Source organism: Wyeomyia smithii, chromosome 3 (genome assembly GCF_029784165.1).
Source record: "Wyeomyia smithii strain HCP4-BCI-WySm-NY-G18 chromosome 3, ASM2978416v1, whole genome shotgun sequence".
NCBI lineage: Eukaryota > Metazoa > Arthropoda > Insecta > Diptera > Culicidae > Wyeomyia > Wyeomyia smithii.
Genome location: NC_073696.1, coordinates 52,918,347 through 52,939,529, shown reverse-complemented (window position 1 = coordinate 52,939,529; position 21,183 = coordinate 52,918,347). Strand labels below are relative to the sequence as shown.

At 36.6% G+C, this 21,183-nt stretch overlaps 2 protein-coding genes across 5 annotated transcripts in view; both read left to right on the top strand.

Annotated features, from left to right (window-relative positions):
* Window positions 1–15,999, top strand: part of LOC129732211 (sodium/potassium-transporting ATPase subunit beta-2) — a 46,464-nt gene extending 30,465 nt beyond the window's left edge. For all 3 annotated transcript variants that reach the window (XM_055692855.1, XM_055692857.1, XM_055692856.1), the window contains 6 exons: window positions 8,869–9,009; window positions 9,449–9,568; window positions 9,635–9,798; window positions 9,863–9,973; window positions 10,051–10,219; window positions 10,287–15,999. In XM_055692855.1, coding sequence (XP_055548830.1) covers window positions 8,869–9,009; window positions 9,449–9,568; window positions 9,635–9,798; window positions 9,863–9,973; window positions 10,051–10,219; window positions 10,287–10,390 — 809 coding nt within the window. In that variant the 3' untranslated portion in view covers window positions 10,391–15,999. The remainder of the gene's footprint in view (window positions 1–8,868; window positions 9,010–9,448; window positions 9,569–9,634; window positions 9,799–9,862; window positions 9,974–10,050; window positions 10,220–10,286) is intronic.
* A 2,973-nt stretch (window positions 16,000–18,972) lies between these two features.
* On the top strand, window positions 18,973–21,183 carry LOC129732209 (uncharacterized). 2 transcript variants are annotated; one of them, XM_055692854.1, is made up of 3 exons: window positions 18,973–20,178; window positions 20,236–20,301; window positions 20,356–21,183. In XM_055692854.1, the coding sequence occupies exon 3, from the start codon at window positions 20,469–20,471 to the stop codon at window positions 21,156–21,158; it is 690 nt and encodes a 229-aa protein (XP_055548829.1). In that variant the 5' UTR covers window positions 18,973–20,178; window positions 20,236–20,301; window positions 20,356–20,468; the 3' UTR covers window positions 21,159–21,183. The 2 variants fall into 2 exon arrangements, with proteins under 2 accessions (XP_055548829.1, XP_055548828.1); XM_055692853.1 differs by having other exon boundaries at window positions 18,973–20,301.

Sequence of the window (21,183 nt, the reverse complement as noted above, 5' to 3'; positions counted from 1 at the left end):
ATGATGCCCAGGACCGCGAATAAACATCAGATGCTATTCAAAAATCAATGGTTACAACTTCCGGTTTTCATTAATCTGCATAAAATATCGAAATATCACCCTAAATGGATATACTCGGAATCAGAGTGATGTCCAGAATCCGAAAATCGACTCCAGAAGTTATTTTGGAATCCAAGATTGTGTCTTCTAGTTTATGTGAAACAGCCCAAAGTAACCAAATACCACTTAGTATGAGTATTTTCGAGATTCAGTTACCAGTCGTTAAAAAATAGAGTTTAGAGAAAAAGAGGATTAAAATTTCCCTTTCCATAATATTAAATTCAATAATCAGAATCGAGTGTATCCCCTAACCTATCACCAGAAAGACATTGACATGAGATAGGTTGTCGTAATTCTACGTTAACCTTGCGGTCGTGTCAACCTCTTCAACAGTTTTTGGATATTTCTTGAAAAAAATTCGAACGAATGAACATGAGGTATGTAGGTAACAGTTGCAAACAGTTAAGTTCATTTTTTGCATGAGGCGAATTCATTGAAGCAATGAATGTTTTATTTTGCTAGGTGAAAACTTTTAAAAAATAATTAATTGTCCCGTTTTTTTATCTTTTGCACAAAAAAATGGTCAGCCATTATTTTGCGTCCATATTAAATAACTCAAGCTTTGTTATTCTAGGTTATAGTAAATATAGCTCAACAACGTGTTGAAACGGGCGTTTGTATATTGAATTATTCCAACAAACGCGTTGCAAGAGACACTTATTACGCGTACTCTCATATAAGCTAACTATTGGATAGGGGCCAGTTTTCAGCAAAACGGAATCCAAAATTAATGGCTAGCTATGGATTTGATTGCTATTACTTTCGGAAGCCAAGAAAGTTGTAGGTAACATCATTAATACAGTGTGACATCATTTCTTACCCCTGTCGCGCCAACAAGTAACGCTAGTCTAAATTTTCTTTCACTTCTTTTCCTGTCTCTCTTACCCACTGGTAGCAGCCCTTGCTACCGGAAAAGCTTTATCATTGAATGACCTACATACTGCTTATTGCTACGGAACTGGCAAGCCCCGTACAGCCACTGCCAATGAGCATGTGCTAGAAGACACAACAGGCTCGCTAAAAATGAAGATGGGACATCCAAAGTTTGTTTCAAATAGGCACTTAGAAAATAAACTAGTGGGGGGGCTTCTGCTTGCTAACGACATTTTGTGTGCGCAAAAATGGTCTATGTGTTATATGTGTAGATATGCGACATTATTATTTTTTGCTGTTTTTCCATTACAATGTCACAAGATGTTGGTTGGTTTCCAAAGAAGGAAAAGTATTGAGACTTCGTAAGTAACAAGTATGCTACCGATGGAAACTATGAGAATCTGGAGTATGTATAATTTATTACCTTGGCTGGTAAAAAACTACTTCAATAGGTAAAGGGAAACTAGGCAGCAAAATACGATCATGGATGTAAAAATGTGCACATATAACATGGTAAAACTTGATACGGAAATAAAAATATGCACGTATGCATGTGAAACCGTAAAAAATCAATTGAATTGATTTGATTTTTTTTATCCAACTGTTTACTTATTCGAACCTTTGCTAACATTAGTTTCTCATTTACTTCATCAAATCATAAAACAGTCACGATCAGAATAAAAAAAAACAGGGTGTGTAAACCAAGAAACTTCAAACTTTGGACAAACTGTTGTTCCGGTGTAATCTCGTGCATGTAAAACCCCTCCGAAGCTCTCCAAGAATGCAAAGTTTGTTAATTATCGACAACGTTAGGGAAAACCCATTAACAAAACTTGCTCCATTTCAAACGAGATAATTAAGCAGCTGGTGCTCAACTAACTACCAACTACACAGAAAGACGCAAGATTATAGCACTCGTTACACTCACCATCAGCTCAACCATCATAGGTGAAGAAAGCTTTATCCTTTTTTTATCTCTCTATTAATAAAAGCTTTCTGCCCAAGGCTGCATATGCAGGAGATGTGTGTATATTTAGAATATCCTCCGCCCACATTTGCGAATGGTGACGAGTTAGACGGATCACTTTTAATCCGGCCCACTCTAGCGAATCGACACTTAACAGGCTTCATGGAAGGTATCCTATTCACGCCAGGACTATATGCCGTGAGGCTGAAAAATGAGCAGGAAAAAAGTGAGATGATGAAAACCGTATAAGGTTACGGTGTTTATCAAACTGATTCTGACGACTTGCAGTCACAGTCACTGTCTCGTGTGCATGCATAGCCACAACCCAGCGGCTATTTGTCACCAATAGAAGATCCGGAACAACAAGTGAGCCACTTCTGATGTCTAATTTTATCTTGAAATGGCTCGTCGTACCATTACGAAATCAGACGGCAATTGTTAGCTCAATGAGCAAATATGATGGGTTGTTTCTCTAATTAAAGCAAACTACTTTTATGAGATTTTTAATGAATCCTCATCCTGTGATTTTTAAAGCTGAATTTTTTGTTTCCAAGAGAAATGCATGGAATTTTCTTATACCTTACACCTCCTTTTATAGTTTACATATCAACTCATGAGTAATGAGTAATGAGTAATGAGAGAATAACTTTTTTTACAAACTTCATGGTGCGTTATGGTCTTCAAAAAAAATTCCCAGGAAAATTTCCTACTAATATCATCTACCGATATATTTTTATAAGCCAACTGGGTATCTCTGGAGAATAATTTTGGAAAAGTGGATCGATCTAAAAAGTTAGACAGTTGTTATAAACCCTTTAAGGAACACGAAAGGTGCATGAGAGCGAAAAAGTTAACACCATCGCTTTTTCTTTTATAACCGTGTCCCAGTCTGTACCCACAACATACGGCATTTGTCCATTTTTTGCTCATTCCCAGAAACTGGAAGTTTCCATGGATGGAGAGCCATTTAGATACTTTTAATGGATGATATTTAACCTCGTTTTCAGCGTCTGCGAAATCTGCGTTCAAAACGAGGCTCAACATTTTTCAGTAGTAAGCATCATAGAATCACAGTTTTCTACGTTTTGGCAAACATGTAGCTGATTTTCCAATCGATTGCTGCAAGAATTAAAGGAATCCGTTGAAAACTAACTAAGTTATAAGCATTTAAAATTGGACAATGTTTGTGAGACTCTCGAATTTGAGATCCTAAACTGCAACAAAAACAAAACAAATATAGGCATATCGCGTTTAGACAGTTTTTTTCAGTTTGCTGTCCGTGAGCGTGATCCAAACGGCTGCCGTTGTACTACAGCCACGATATGCAGCGAATTCGGCTGTAACGGTTTTCAGCGGGTGTTGTCTTCCTGCCGCTTATTGTCGATTAGCCGGAGGTAGCCAATAGCGTAGGGTACCCTATCTGACAAGCACTCGATCTGGGGCCAACGCAACGGAACAACCTTCACTAGACTTGCACAAAGGTGGAAAAATCTTCCGTTTCACTGCACGCAGAGCCGGATTTAGGGGGTCCCAAGCGGCCCGGGCCTCGAGCCCCCACATTTTTGGGACCCCCACAACTCAAGAAAAAGTTTTTTCTCTATCAAAAATGAGATTCAATCAAAAGTTCGATTTACAGCAAGAAAATTTGAACAGACCATTTCAATCTGAATCTTTCCTTCATTGTTATTTTTTCGCGAGCGCCAACATCACAACTACATCCATAAGAGTTCAGCTTGGATTCTCTTAGAATGACACACATTAACACACCATTTGAATCGAACCGGGACGTACATGGGAGGTAAAGCAGAGAAAGAAAATAACCCACAATTTTTTTTCAATGCATTGCTATTGCTTACTTGTCCGAATCAGGGATACCAGATGTGCTTTGCAAAATGCAGATTTTCAGAGTCCGTGTGCAAATTTTTTTGCAGATGTGTGCAGTTTTTGTCCTAATTTCTGTAGATTATTGTCAGGGTCGCCTTATAAATGTGCAGTCTTTCTTAAATTGTGTGCAAATTTTTGCTTATGGATCGCATTTTTTTTTTCAAATTGCGGTAGGTTTTTTTTGGATATCAACAAAAAAATTCGGTTTTCGAGCAGTTGCAGATATCTTTCAAAAACATCTGGCACCTCTGGTCCAAATCTCGTACCCGTACTACCCGTACGATGAAAAAAGCGGTGTTGTTTTTTTTTTGGAGCCCCCACTTAAAACTGGACCCGGGCCCTCACGGTCGTAAATCCGTCTCTGACTGTACGGGACACAAATTGGGAAAAAAAACTAAACAAAACAAAACAAACGTCGCTGCCGATCAAAACAAACCCACCGAGACGTCTAATTCAGTATCGGTTTTTGACAGCTAGAGCAAATTCACCGCCTAACAATTATTAACAAACAAGACAAAACAATTGGTGCACCCCTAACTCACGCGATTTTAATTCACATATTCATTCACAAATAAGAAAACGAATAAAATAAACAAATTTACATGATCGATATTCAGCGCATAGTGAGTGGTGGGAAATTGTCATGATGATTACACGCTACTCCAATGGTATCCAAAATCAAGCTAATTTTCCACTCGATGCTGACATTGGAACCCCGCTGGACACAAAACAAAAAAGAAATTGAAAAAAAAACAGTATTTTAATTTTTTTCTAACCTATGTTTTAAACATAGATATTTTAGTTGCTTTCAAATCTTTTGAACATTTTAAAGTTAGCGCTGAATTTCTCTAACAACCATTCTATGTCCATGAAACATTTTCATGAAAAAGTTTTTGTTAGATAAACTTTGTTTCCTCAACAGGTTCGATTTTTTTTAGTCAGTAAGTAAAACAATAAAGTCCGCTTAAGCGTATTCTGTATCAAGCGACGATTGTATGGATTTATGCTATAAAATGAAAAGGATTTCACTAAAAAAAAACTAAAGAAAAGCTCTTTATTTTAAACGCGACCCTCTTTCTGCGCCTGCAAACATAGTAACTAAGCGACGAAAGTAAGAAAATAATCTCAAGCACTTGTTCAACTGCTTAACGTCGGTCGGAAAAAGCAGGCTTCCTATAAATGGTTCCTGTATCATGTCAATTAATTTTTGAGATACAACCAAACCGAAGCATTCCGGAACTCGAAAGGCATTATCACATATATGTACTGTCCAGAAGGTGTTACAAAAGTAGTATATGGAACGGAATCCAGAGCCATATTTACTTGATGATACCTACTCTTCAAGTCCAAAGAAGACGAATATTTCTATCCTTCAACTCGCTCCATATTCGTCGCTCACCGGATTTTTAAATCCTGAAGACAATCGGAAATGAATATGGGGAATCGCTCTTCAATTATGTTATCAACTTCAAATCTGTCGGAATACTTTTACCGTCTCGAACCGAAACTTGTTAGCGTTTCTGCACCAGTCTTAAGAAGGTATTAGACGAAGCAAATATTTGCTGTTTTTCAATACAGATCTTATTTTGTGCAAATAAAAATCGTACCAAAATAGCAAATATTTGCGTCGTCTAATACCTGCTTACCCTCATTTCTTAAGAATATTACCGCACCGGTATTCGCAAAGTTTTAACTTTATTCTCATTGATCACTTTGAGCAGCTCGTGTTGATGGACATCTTCCAGCATTTTATTAATCGGACATTCATCTATTATGTCGATTGTATAAATTTTCGGAAAAGCAGTTTCGACAGAACCATGCTTGTCTTTTCTCCTTAGAAAACCTCTAGTGTGCAGGAGAACATCTTGCACTGCGGAAACAACTGCCGTCACACTAAAGAGCAAATCAATACGCTCATGCTAGAAGAGAGCGACAAACGATTTTTATCTTTTGAGCTACCTGAACGCACTGCGGTGAAATCTGAAATCCCTGTCTTGCAAGACAATGAACTATGGTGTACTTTCTCACACGTGTGGACATCACGCACAATAATTACACTGCAGAGCTATCTGCGGTGCGTTTCACAGTTGGTTTCTTGAGCATGGCAGAAGAGGAAAATATATTGGGAGAAAAAAAAATAGACTGCGTTGCTCTTGCCGCTCGTGCCGGTCGAACTTATGTCGTTTTCGTTTTTTCGGTGTAGCTACACCTTTTTCGGACTATACTTTGCAGCTTCAAATAAAACATTTTCAGTGTCGTTGCATTGGTATGCGTAATAATAGGATAGCTGTCAATTCGTATTGTTTTGGTCATTAGCGCATTCGTCATTTTGTCTCGTTTCCATTTCATATGTCCATCTTGCAAATGTGCTGAAAAAAAATTTACCTGACACTTTACCACGTGGAACGAGAACCAAAACAAACCAGTTTTGACACATTCGTATGAATGTGTTGGTAACTTCCTACAGTACACTCTGCTTTTTTCGGGTGTCGTCAGGGACAGAAAAAAGGTAGTCAGAGACAGAAAAAGGGTAGTCCGAAAAGTCAAATAAAACATTTCCGGTGGCAAAAGTGTCGTTTGAGTGTAGCTACACCACGAAAACGCAAACGACATTACTCTGGTGGAATTCGTTCGTAGCTACACGAGGATTACATTTTTGCACGGTAGGTTTTTTTTCACCTTCCGGACTACTCGCCAGTGGACACTGTTGTGTTTTTCTGCATTTTCTATGTAGAGTGATTCACCCCTCTTGTTTCTATCAGATGTGGGGTGAGCTGGAAGTGTGTTTGTCTCTCTGTAAGCTGGTTGAGACACTTTGGAGTGGAGAAAGAAGCAGTGTGGTGAAAGCATTTGCTACACGCAGGCACATACTGGAAGGGAAGTGCGCGGTGAATTTTTTCTCCTCTCCTTTCACATACTGAGGAGAATGACAAGCATGGACAGAACCACTATCACTATGTGAGATATTTTCCAGAACTCGTTATTGCGCTCCTGCAGCCATTCCATCAGCTCGGCCTTGTTAAACAGTAACTATTGGTCATCTCGTATCCCTCTTCCGATGATGTAAAGTCAAAATTATTTCACTAAACATGACGAAATAAAACTCCTCGTGGTACGCTGCAAAGCTCTTTGTTTTAATCTAGTCTCAATGATTCTACATACAAAAGTTTCGGTAACTTGTCGATTCCTGTTCCTCCCAGGAAGTTTTTCGCGTGAAAGAATTTCACTAAAGTGAAGTGACAGTTCGCAAGTGTTGCTAGCGGAATGGGAGAAACAGAATTTCACACAATGAAGGAAATATGGTCGAAATAGTGGAATCGTTTACACCCTACTAATTAACTACCGAGACCTTCCAATTTATTTAACTCTAAAATACTGTGATGACTTTCTTATGTTTATAGGTACTGCAAAAAGACGTACTGCTTTAGAATAGTAAAAGAAGAAAACATTCATGAATGTACAGAAGAAAAAGATTATCATTTAATCATGTAACAGACAAATTGTGATAATTCGATACTAAGCTTTTCTCTGACAGATCAAATATATGAGAAAACGATAAAAAGTAATGCAAAAAAGTAGATCCTTCTTATCTCCGACATTTATTCAAAACTTTTCGCTTCAGTTTAACCAAATAAACCTCGTTCGTCAATATTCTGTAAATGAATTGAAATTCTCCAAATCATGAAGCCCCGAACCATGATTCTAGCATGGAAGAAAATGATAAAACCAAGTTAGGTTATTATTGAATTTGTTATAATTCACCTCTACCATGTTTGATGGCAGTCTGTTTTCAGACTTTCACCATTCGCTTCATCTGTTTCGTGTGGTACGGACAAGCTCACATAAAGTAATTTTGGTTTCGAATAAATTACCTTTTTCCAGTCATTAATCGTCCATGAAATGTGATCTCGTGCTCAGGAAAGCCTTTTCCTAATGATTTTTCGCCGGTAATCTAGACTTCTTAAATGCTTTTCTGCTCTTCAAACCTTGTTGATGGAATCGATTTCGCATATGGACGTAAAACTCACTATTAAATTGTTTTGATATTTTTGGAACAGGTAGACTTCGGGTTTGTTCCGCTTCTATCTTCACCGAACGTCCTGATTGCTTTACTAGTGTGAAAGAACCACTCTTTTTTAATTTCTGCACAATTTTGACAATCGTGCCTTCACTTAGCCGGAAAATATTTGTAATTTGACGTTAACTTTTTCCGGATTCGTGATGCTCTCTAATCAGTTTTCGGATACTAAGTAAAATTTGCTAAATCAAATAACAAAAAAAAACATGATATCGATAGGGCAATATTTATGCAGCGCAACTGGGGCACAAGACAGATGTCGTTAGTGTTTTAAAGTATTTTGATTCAAATTTTTAAACATGATGTTCGAATTTCTTTATATGAACATGAATGTCTGTTCTCTGTGTTATTGGTACCAACTACCTAACTTTAGAAAAACATATGGCAGTATCCCAGTTCTTTCTTTCCTGTGTGGGCTCATCACTGCGACCAGAGATTAGATCTATTGTGATATTGCCCAAGTGTTTTCTGTACTCCGCACTTCATGTTATTGGCAGTATCACTATTGATAGTAAGTGATACGCTTATCATTCATATCCGTGCTTGTGTGTAAGTTTTACCTTTCCGTTTCAAGCTTACTATTCTACTATACCGAGCCTCTGTCCATCCTAACAATATCGCCAAATTACAATTCCCTGGAGAGAACTTCCATACGTTACTCACACCAGTTTTATTATAACAGGGACTTATTTTTGTTAGAAAGAGAGTCAACCGAGGTACTGTAGAATTTAGATTGAAGGAAAGGTACTTGGTGGGAAGCCTGAGAATAAACCCATGCTAAAGTCCTTTGGCAACCAAATGGCCTGATTCTACTGAGATTCGAACCCACGACCATTCGCTTATCAAGACGGACTCTGTAACCTTGCGGCTACGGAGCTCCCCTCAGTTTCCCAGTTCATCTAATTCTTAAATTAAAAACACAATCCTGTTCAGTACTAATGAAAGTGTCTCGTTTCTATCATTACAGCGAAAATTCTCTTCTTCTACCTGGTGTTCTACGCAATTCTAGTTGGATTCTTCGTAGCAATGCTTGCAGTATTTTGGCAGACACTTGATATGAAGATTCCCAGATGGCAACTTGGCGAATCGTTAATAGGGACGAATCCAGGTAAGCACTTTTTTATTCAAATGGCCAATTAATGTAAACTATCGATGATTTCAAGAGATAAGTTTGAAATAATAATGATAAATAATCATATATAAGTACACTTTTATGAAATCAAAGAAATAGTTATCGGTTACCGTTATACTCTACTAAATTTTTTGGAAATAAATATTGAAATTCAGTCCGCAAATATATATTTCGACTGTGACTTACAGTCTTTCTCAGTGCTTATGTGGACTGGCACTGAGGAAGACTGTAAGTCATAGTCGAAATATATATTTGCGGACTGAATTTCAATATTTATTTCCAATAAAAATTTAGTAGAGTATAACAGTAACCGATAACTATTTCTTTGATTTCTCAATCACTCTGCTAAGACGCTCGGTATAGATTTTCTAAATTTTACCCTTTTATGATTTTTTACCTCTTCGTTTGTTCACAGGACTGGGCTTCCGACCGATGCCCAACGAAGCCAACGTAGAAAGTACGTTAATCTGGTACAAAGCGTCCGACAAAGGCAACGTAGAAGCCTGGACAAGACAGATCGATGAGTTCTTGGATCGTAAGTAAACCTCGTTGTTTGTGAAGCGAGTATTCAAATTGATTACGATTCGCATTACCAAAATAGCCTACCTATCGGAAGAGGACAACCGTGTGGATTGTTCGTTCGATAGCCCACCACCAGAAGGTAAGGTATGCAAGGTACCTATGAATGAGTGGGGTCCCTGCACCAAGGCGAATCGATTCAACTTCCAGAAGAAAAGCCCGTGCATATTCTTGAAACTTAATAAGGTAGGTGTTACACTAGATCTACGAATGGGGAGATTCGCAACTGATTGTGTCGTTTTGCTGGTAGATCTTCAACTGGACACCGGATCTATACAACACCACTGAACATTTGCCGGAGGCTATGCCCGATGACCTCAAGGAGCACATCGGTGCTGAACTTGGCCGTGGAGATAAAAACGTTAGTGAAAATTCTTTTTTTTTTCAATTTTCGTATTTAAATTTGATTCTACGTAATATTTAATTTTTGCTTTCCAGGCCAATATTGTCTGGGTGTCATGCAGCGGTGAAAATCCAGCTGACAATGAACATATCGGACCTATTAATTACATCCCACGCCGAGGATTCCCATATTACTATTTCCCATTCAAGAACATCGAAGGTTATCTGCCACCAATAGTAGCGGTACACTTCGAGAGTCCCAAGAGTAAGTGTCGATGGGTCTTTCTAATCTGGAGTTCCTTTCTTCAATGGTTTGATTTTCAACCTTTCAGATGGCGTCCTGATCAACATCGAATGCAAAGCCTGGGCTCGTAACATTCTCTACGACCGAGCGGAACGAAGAGGGTCCGTTCACTTTGAACTGATGGTCGACTAAGAGACCCGGCCATCGTCCCTAATAGCAGCTGGCAAGAGCAAAGCAGGCCGTAGAAGATGAGTCTAGGTGCAGGCGAAAAAACACAAAACGTGGGCTAGAAGAAGACCGAAAAATAAAAGCCACAAGAGCAGCAGAAAACTAGAAGAAACCAACATCAGCGAAAACAAGCAAAAACAAAAAGAGAAGATAAATTTGAACAATTAATAATTGGTAAACATTCACTGAGAAGAAAATACAAGCCTCGTGCATGGTGAACATCGGAAATGTCAGAACTACAAACTAAGAACAACAAATTTAGGTGCGATCAATAATTAATTTAACATATAACTAAAGTAAAAAAAAATCAACGTAGACACTAAACAAAAACCAAAACAAGCGCGAAAAATCATCTCGTATAGGACAAAACAGCGGAAGAAGAGTAACAGACAATTGCAACATGTACAGCTCTTTTATGTATACTCATAACTGAGATCGCGAAGAACATAACCTAAAATATGTAATAGAAATTGCTAAACAAACGAAGAAAGAGGTTAGCCCAGATGAACGCGACATCGAGCAGTAAAAGAGCGGAATGAGTTCTGGTGTTTGGAAGGATGTGATCGTTCAATTTGACTGAGAGAATAACACCTATAAAAACAAGTTACAAGACGCACGCAAAACAGACGTCCACAGACGAGCAGACGGACAACGAGAGACCGAAACATGACGAATTCTTCTATGTAAGATTAGGCGATATGACAGATGTACGCGTTTCGGACGTATTTTAGAGCAGATTCGAGAACACTGAATCAGAATGTTTTCGAATTTACATAGAACTGTGTACAAACGCAAGAATTTAATCGCTAATCAATGTAAAGATCGGTAAGCTCGCAAAAGTAGGACAGGAAAAACTCTTATAATTTTTGTATGAGTCCAATTTGAAGCTTTTATAGTGAATTAGCACAGTTAAAAATTCAACAACTAACCGTAAGCAAACAAAACTCGATATATTTGTGATTTGGGAGAGATCGGATGCAATGTTGTTTTGGTTATTTAGTTTCCGGGTCGAAAATCTCAGCATTAAAATAAATCACAAATATATCTCGCGCGAAATATCAACAAAGCAGCGGTATAGCAAACACGAAACATATAGAAATAACGATTGATCTAACAGGAAAAGCAAAAACCCTAGTGCAAACAAGTGCAGCAAAAATCATCTGAATGAGAAACACGTTTAAGGGCCTCTTTCTATTCTTACACTCACTGCCCAACAAAAAAATAAATAAAACATAAAAAATGCCCACGTAAAGACAAGTTCATGACCTTACTGTAAAGAGTTAAACTGACTTAACAAACAAGCGGAACTAAGGCGAAATGAAAAAAAAAACACATAAAACAAACAAAAGATATAATTTGGTGTAATTAAACATAGGAAGCAAATCGATGCATAAGAGTAAACAAGTAAATTTGATAATGTAATTAGGTACTTCGTCATTTAACAAAAGATCATTTAGTTGGATGAACAAAAACAACTGGTTCACTGAGCTGCGGGCGACTCTCGCTGTCGGAACGGGCTGTCAGCCGATGCTAATCGAAGCAGTCAGTCATTTTGAAGCGATCATCGCTCCGTCGGGCCTTTAAAACCTGAGCGAGAATATTTACTGCCTCCTTTCCCCTTATAGAGGCAGGCCATCATTATATGATGGCTGCATGAGCTCTTTAAACGACTCTCTCTCACACACAACACACAAGCGAATGAAACTATTCAGTTTACGAAATATAACAGTTGTTGAAAATATTATTACAAAGAAAATATTATTGGGAGAAATTGATAGGAAAAATTGAAAACCAAACATAAAAAATTGAGCCTCGTATTAGTTACAACAGCTAGCGAAAACAAAACGAGTGAACGGGATCGAATATTATAAAGCAACAAAAAAAGCATAAACACATAAGCAAAGCTATTATTGAGTGTTACTGATAGTGCACCGTGGCAGTTTCAATGTTTTAACTCGATTTCGTTCATACGCGAACTGTTCACTATCGACCAAAACTCGAATAGGAATAGCCTGATTTGTTTCGTTCAGTTGTATTTTGAACGCATTGTGTTCTTGTTTTACTTTTTCCGCCGCATTTTTCAATTACTATATATATATAATATTTATTTAAACTCGTAAATTATTGAAACCAGCTCGACGAAGCGAAAGTATTTTGTTTATGTTAAGCTTGCTTTTGTTAACCTTTTTAGTCTACCTTGGGTATTGTGTTCATGTATTGAATCCTGCAAAGTAAGGCAAATTAAAAAAAAAAAGTTGATGAATTTGTTAATCTAACGCATAGAGTAACTGTAATGAACGATTTACTAAACAATAACAAACACACAGCAAAAGAGAGAAAATACAACAGAATGCCATGCCAATGTGGCACCCTTACTTTTTGAGCTTAGGCTGAATAGTTTTATATAAACTTAGTCAATATTTTTAAAAAACAAACGAAATGAACCTAATGAAAGCGAAATTTTATTTTAGAAGATATTGATTTGTTTAGACTATATTTAAGATGCTATTAGAGAAACGATAATTACAAGTGGTATGTGAAATTGATTGTGACTAAATTATTAGACCTATTTTACGTTATAACTACTATTATCTCTGAGAACATGTTTGAATAGCTGAAAATGTGTTACAAACTGGAAAGTATACAAATATTGAAAACAGCTCGAATGAAAAAATAAAACAGTGAAACTGATTGTTACATTTAAACTACCGTAGAAATAAAGCAGAATAATAAATGCTCCCGTATAGATCATGCAACAGCTACACACTACTTATTAAAAAATATCCAGTTAAGGCAACGGAATCAGATAGTTTTACTTATAGCAGGCCGCAGGGTAGCGTCGCTTACAAGCAAACCACAATATGCAAAAATAATGGCATTTAAAGGGGTTCTTAATGCAAAAAAAACATAGTTTCATTCACTTACAACAACAAAACAACAAGCTATTAAAACACCCACCACATACACACGATTACCGCTAAACGTAAAGAAACTAATGGAAAATATGAACAAAATCATACTAAAAAAATAAACAAGCAACATTGTAAAGTTATTATATCTTTTTATTGAAATATTATTGAAATAAAAATCAAAAGATCTATAGAGACAAGCTGTTAGTTTGATTTACATACGCTTATCAGTTTGAGTTTCGATTTACACGTACAACGAGACGTAACGCTTGCAGGCATCCCACCGATCACGAAAGTAGCTAACCTCTCTAGAAACTTAGCGAACCTATACATTAGAGAAATGACAAGACACTCACCGTTAAGGCAACTGTCAACATCAAAACGGATAACGGCAATGCAAAATTATACAGATCGCCCGTTTTGATGTTGACAGCTGCCTTAACGGTGAGTGTCTCGGCGTCTCTCTGGTGTATAGGCTGACTATAGAAACTAGTGGTTACAACAGCATACCACGTGCTACAAAATTAGAAAATCAACCACGATTTATTCTGGAATTGTCATTGTTCTGTTGTAGGTTACTTATTAAAAATAGTGACGACGATTTTTGCCAAGCGTTATGTCCGTACATATCTTATTATTTGAACCGCAACTTTACGAAACTCTATCACAATCACTCCATCAACCATTGAAGAACGTGCACTGCATGGCTGCTAATTTCACTGACACATTTTGGCATTTTCATTCATAGCACTCATCAAGCCTGTGGACCGTACAAAACACTGAAGCTCTAATCATGGTAGCGTCATCGAATTGAGGAAAAAAAATAAAAGAATTCAGTATAGCCACTCTCTGATGGAATGTTCTCTAAAGAACTCGGAATTATTTATGGACCACCTTCGAACATGAATTATCGAACTACCGCAATAACGCATCAATTTTGCGTATTGTCGCTACAAACTTGAACAAAAAAATCAACAAAAAGAACCCTGGAAAATAAAACTAAAATAAAAACAGTTTTATTTTTCTTTTTTAAGAGTGTTTACACCAACTAAGATATAAACAAACACATGAATAACGAACCCCTTTGACTGCAAATGGCCAACTTCGAATCTTTTTATACATCTTATTACAATCAGTCACTTTGTATCACTATTTTACTAGCCAAAACAGAATAGTTCTTATAATTAACTTGATTATAGCCGTTTGTCTTTGTCATGTAAAACTTTATTCGAACCAGGTGCTGTAGTGCAAAGCAATAGGCATTAAACTTGCTTTCTGTGATCTATGTAGTAGGCATTTACACCAGCGCATTATTAAAAGCTGTTATAAAAATGATCTATCAATTTATTTTTCAATTTTTCCCATCAATTTTCCTGATTTCCAAAAGTCATTGTCATAAGGCGACTAAATGTGTGTAAAATAAGCTCTAGGAAGTTGTAAATATTTGTTGCAAGACAATGCCTAAGTTGATTGATCGGATTTCACGTTACGTTTGAATCTTGAGAATATGAATCGTAAAAGTAGTTTAACATCTCTTTATCGACCGTCTTGCGTTCATTAAAGCTAGTTATAGCGAGCGTTGTTACACATTCGAATATTCGCATTTCACATTATCACACAGCAACTAAGCCGGTCGTTGAACAAGTAAATATATTTAGCATTGCGATAATTGCTAGGAACTTGCAAAAGAGAACTTAATTTAGTATTTAAAGTTAGATTTTTCGTACGTAAGTAAGTAAACTGATCTAGACATGCTATATATAATATTAATAAGAAGTATAGTAAACTTTAAATGTTGACACAATAATATGGCGGCAGTACTAAAAGGTGAAATTATCTTTACAAACATATTGAGCGCCACCGAAATTTGAGGAAATTATTCAAACAGATATATAAAATAAAAAAAAAAACAAAATAACTTTACAATTATCATGATCCGATTTTTGTTTCCTTCTTTCTTTTGATAACAACTAAACAATCGCAAAACAGTAAAACATCCGGCTAACATAACCGCAATGCTGATAAAAGGGCATAGACAACTGTTATGAATAGTTAGAAGTACGCACTTGAATGTTACTCGTGCTCCAAATAGTCTAGCGATCTAGGAAAAAATATAAAAAATTGAACTGCAGCCATAGCAAACAATTCAAACAAACTAATTTCTCGACGAACGTCTTTTAGGTATCACTAGCAGCGAGTTACTGAGTTACTGAATTCTCCTACATATTACGCAATAACTTTTTTTTACTCGAGCGAGCTAATTGAATCAACAAAATGGTAGTAGAGATTTCACTATTTTTATACCCAAGCAGTTTTCACTTGTTGATTTAATATAGTTATCGGTTTTGTTGATAATGCATGTAAAACTAATATTAAGGAAACAATACCAAGAATAATCTAGAAATTTTAAAGAAAATCTGTATAAAATCCCCAAAACCATTTAAATAACCCAAAGCAAAAAAAACAGTACGGAAATCATTATTTTACGGCATGCAAAAGATAGTCTGTAATGGAACAAAAAGAGTTGAAATGTTTCACGGATTGCTGACGAATGATAGACGAAACAAAAAGAAGTAATAAGTTGGTCGTTCGATTATGCTTGAATGTAAACATTTTTAAGAAAGAAATCAATAAAACATCCATAGTGGTTCTAAAAGCCTTGAATCCAGTGTGTTGTAAATTTGTTTGTGAACTTGCCAATTTGAAAAATGATTTATTTTAATCGAGATGCTGCTGAAGATCACCAACTGTTTGTGCGTTGTTGATTAGGGAAATTTTAAAAGAATTACAAATAGCTCATCCAGATTGTTAATTTATTCCAATCTGGTCTGATTCATGTCTGCTAAAGTAGTATTAAGACTGAAAAGCGAATAGAGCAATTGAAAATACATGGTTGAAATAACTATGATAGCTTTGTACAATGAAATGACATATTACAACCTCTGTTAATCGAATCACATGTTTGACTACAAACATTGGTAATCCTTGAAACAAACCTGCTATTAACTCAGCACTCACATTTTTTATAGTGTAGTGTATAGTTTCGACATCTGATATCTGTGAACATGTTTCAGAGCCGATCATGTTTACTAAAAATGAACTTTTTTACTCATTTTTGTATCACTTTTTACGAGCGTGCAACTTGAACCCACTCGCAAGTGTCATCCCACAGTCACCACGGTCACCACAGCTGATATTACGCATCATGCAAGGTCCAAGCCCATAAGCTTGTGTTTGTTTATACCTTCGCAGCCGGAGAGCAATAATACACTTGTGGTGAGAAAAAATACATTGAAATACGAGAGCGCGCTGTACCAGCGTTGCCAAGATTTTTTGAAATGTTAAGCGTTAGGTCATTATTTTCCAATCCATTAAAAATGTGTCTTCTGCCTATGAACGTAATTGTAGTCAAATACATTCATAGTATTGCTATTTTTATAACACTATTACAGACTGCATTGAACCACATTCCGTTCGAGTATACTAAAATACAAATACAAATTCCCAAATTTTGTACTGATTACTACCGTTGACTACGCTGCCCACTCTCTAAACAGCAGTTCAGCTTGAGCAGTAGTATTTACCCCAAGTATGATGACAGTTCTACAAGGTATGCTATTCACGTCGATGCATTAGTATTAGTGATCGTTATGAACTTTTTCCAATTTTGTATGAAATTTGAAATGATTTTGCATTTTAAACTAAACTTATAAAACATACTTTCCTGAAAAGTTATAGAAATGATGTTGAAACATGTTTTATTTGTGGGGAATACATAAACATGCTGCGATTTAGGTAAAATATGCTGTTTTTCATCAATTTGCCGGTAACCTTTTTGCACTTTTCGTTTTTTTATTGTAGTCTAATAGCGCTTCTAAATAGAGTCGCTTATGTTTCATACAGTAACAAAAGTCATGAGCTATGACAATGACTAAGATTATGCTCCAACTATTAGAAATATAGCATTTTTATATATTTTAGGTCGACATATTGTCGCAATTTTTCACATTAAATCTAAATTAATATCAATTTCTAGTGTGTTTCAACTGGAGATTCACTCTCCAACCAAAAAAATTAGATATAAAACAACATAAAACGAGAAATTTCCAAAAATGTTCTGAATTCCATACAAAACGCGAAATTTTTCATAACGAGAATTGTTTGTGTGCGTGGATAGACAAAAATGTAGCATGCCTTGTAGAACTGTCATCATACTTGGGTATTTACCTAAGGGAAGACAACTGGGTATAGATTTGCAGTAACTTTGGGAACCACTCGCTGATTGGTTGAAATTGAAAACCCCGAGTGCCTTAATATTTATCATCAGGCTTGCTGGCAGTGTTGCTGAACACCATGTTTCGTTGTTTTGATTTATGTTTTTAATGAAGTCACCTGTTATAATCTGAAATATTTTCAAGTGAACATTCAAAATAAAGTACGAAGCGTACAAATACGGGTGCAGTGAGAGATTCGACTTGGATCATCACTTATATCGATTACCAAAGGTCTAAAAAGTGCGCAAGGAGGAGATCATACGGTTACGCGTGAAGTATAGGAACAGCATACCGCTGCTCAATGTCGGAAGTAAATAGTGTACACCAAATTGTCGAAAATAAATTCAGTAATCTATGAGAACTGAAGAAAACTTGGTTTAGGAGCATTTCTCGCTTGAAAAATGCGCTTGGCACCAACTTTGAAGGCCCATTTTTTTTTATCAAAAAATATCACCATAGCGAAATTTTCAGGGCAGTTTCGAAATTCCGTCAAAAATACTTGTGAATTTTTCCGGATTTTTGAGTGCCCCAGAACATAGATTTTCAACATATTGTTTCAAAAACTATTGAAAAAATATTTTTTTCACCAAAAAAAATATTTTCGTAAACTACAACTTCATCAAATTCGATGCAATATTTTTAAAGCTATGTCAGTTTAAAAACAATTTTGACCTAAATTTCAAATGACAATAACAACTTGTAAACTTACTCAAATTCAATAAAAATTGGAAAATCAACTTCCCGAGTGAAATTCTTGAAGTTTTTAATACTTATTTGAAAAAATTAGACATCGCGATTTTTAGTGATCCGTTTCACGAATTCTGACCCAAATTCAACATTAAAAACCATGTACTGGAAATTCAGCAATTTAAACGTGTACTGGAAATTCAACGATTCGTTTTGCTCTACCGATATTCAGCAATCGTTTCTTTGATTACTGAATATACGGCAATAAACTGTCAAAATGAAAAAATGATGCTTGTTGTCCAATTTTTTAGCGCGCACTAAGTGAAAATTTGTGATGTTGGGTATAAATTTATTTAAATAAATGGTTCTGGAGCTTATAGGGCCTGAACGTCGACCATTGACACGTGAATGGAATAATTAATTATTCTTGTTTATTTTTTAGTTCAGTGAAGAAAGATGGCGAAAGGTCATCGGATGGACGGATCGGACTTCGGCGACTCATTACTCGAATATCAATCTTATCTTTGTGACATGAAGGTAAAAGTTAAAAAAATAATAAACAAAAAATCAACTTTCAACGTGTCTCAAAACCCATACAAAGAATTCCCACTGAATTGACATTTCAGTAATCTTTTTTTTTTTTATGGCGCAGACCAGATGATCCATAAATGCCAGAACTGTCAAGTACATGTTATTCCAATTTTTGTAGCTCGAAATGACGGTTGATAGGCAAATTTTTGATTTCAGTAATCTGACGAACGTTTGCTGAAACCTATCAGCAAACTGTAGTCAAAATTTTCGATAGCCGACATTACTGAATGTTCGGCAATGCTTTGAACATTGCTGGAAATTCAGTAAAAGTCCGTCAAACACAGGGGGCGCTTGTGGCTGTCAAACTCCATACATTTTCCATCTACCACTCATTGATTCTGATACCAGCGTTTCTGGTACCCACTTTTTGGTTGGTTTGCCCTAAAACAAGTGAAATAGAGTAAACGTCCGATTTTTTTGGTAGACTTATTTTCGAGTAAATGTCGTTTTAGATGAAAAAAAAACAAGAGCTCAACATTTGTTTTCAGTACAATGTGCACTTTCAATGAATAAGATAAGTTTTGTAAGTGTTTGAAATAAAATATTACCGCCGTGATGAATTTATGATTGGTAGGCAAAATGTTGACGTTTATAGGCCCCTGGTCAAACATGAATGACATTTTACATGGCTGAAAATTTAGTAAAGTAGCGTCAAAATGAATGACATTTCACATTGCTGAAACGTTCAGTAATAATTTATTGCTGAAACGATTACTGAAGTTTCAGCGTGGCAAAATTCAGTAAAAGTTAAATGAATTTCAGTAAAAAAAATTTGGTAGTGTAATCTTATTTCTACTTTTGAATCCGTTCTGAAGTAAGTTGAACCTGTTGAGGCATATTGCTTGAGCGGAGAATACAATTCAGATGGGTCAATTAATGTATCATGATCATTGATTGATGACACATTTGATAATAAGGATATTATAGATGTTGCTGCTGGGCACTCTGCCTCAGATCAGCGTAACGCAAGGCCAACCCTGAAAGGCCCAACGAAATGAGTGTCACTGAACGTCAAACTACTATCGAAATAATAAAGAAACTAAGTAGAACGGAAGCAAAGTAGATGATCGAGAACATCGAGTTGAGGAGTTAGATTGAACCACTCGTGGTGTGAACATCTTAAAATACTTATAATTAAAACTTAGTGCTATCTTAACCTAAATGCTATTAAACTACATTATTACTTATAAACTAAATTGGAATTTTGGCCTTAAACCTAAAGAGGCGGTCACAGAGAGCTAGGTTAGATCATTGCATCAAATGTGCAGTCTGAGATAACGTTAACCTACAAGTAATTATTGTAAACTTATGTCTAAACTACATGCAATACCAATATGTACAATTACAGCTGGATTAAAAATATAAAATAGGTCAGGTTGACCGTGAGCAACAATCCGGTGAGAACACCGAAAGTGTGAGTAAAAAGAAACTATATTTATTGTAACAAAACTAATTAATACATTTGCAGTTTAAAGCTGCACTGAACCGTAATTTGGTTGTTTGTGCTGCTAAGAACCCGGTGTTCGAAATTCTCCACGAAATTGCTCCTCGCTAACACAACTTTAAAACTTTCGTTCGACGATGTTGCGAATAACGAGTGATCGCAAACGCCGGATCCTAAATAGAATTGTCATTGGCGATGTTGCGAATAGCAAATCGCAAACACCAGATTTAGGAAAAGCGGGAAGCTGCGTCAGCTGTTCGCGCTCCGATTCCTATGACAATCTTGTCCAGTGTGACCAGTGTGACGAGTGGCGGCACATGCGATGTGCGGGAGTAACTGAATCAATTGCAGATCAGTCATGGGTATGCCGCGGTTGTGTACCGCACAGTGTGATTTCATCTTCCAGTAGTAAATCTGCACGTATAGGTCTACGAATTCAGCAGCTGGAGGAAGAGCGCGCAATTCAGCAGCGCGAGTTGGAGGCAGAGAGAAAGGCATTGGAGCAAGAGAGGAAAGCGATACAAGAGAAATATAGGCTCCTGGAAGAGCAGTTATCAAATACGAGAGACGACGTTAGTAGTGGTAGCCGAGTGAGTCGGCAATTGAGCATGGGACGCGTTCGCAACGAACAAATGAAGGAAGGTGCCGCAGCTGAAGCAGTAGATGAGGATGAACTACATCATCAAGATGATACCAATAGGTCGGTGATGAATGGCAAGAATAATTTCAACGTACAGCAAATACACCAATCCAACCAACAGTCAACAATAATGGAAAAATTTGATATGCAGAGGAATCAGAGTGATCACCCAGGTGACCGGAGGTAAGATAATCGAAGTCGGCAGCGGCACA

Bases quoted from the DNA above. Each gene is read 5' to 3' on its own strand.
- LOC129732209 (XM_055692854.1), top strand. From the start codon at position 20,469: ATGTTGCGAATAACGAGTGATCGCAAACGCCGGATCCTAAATAGAATT.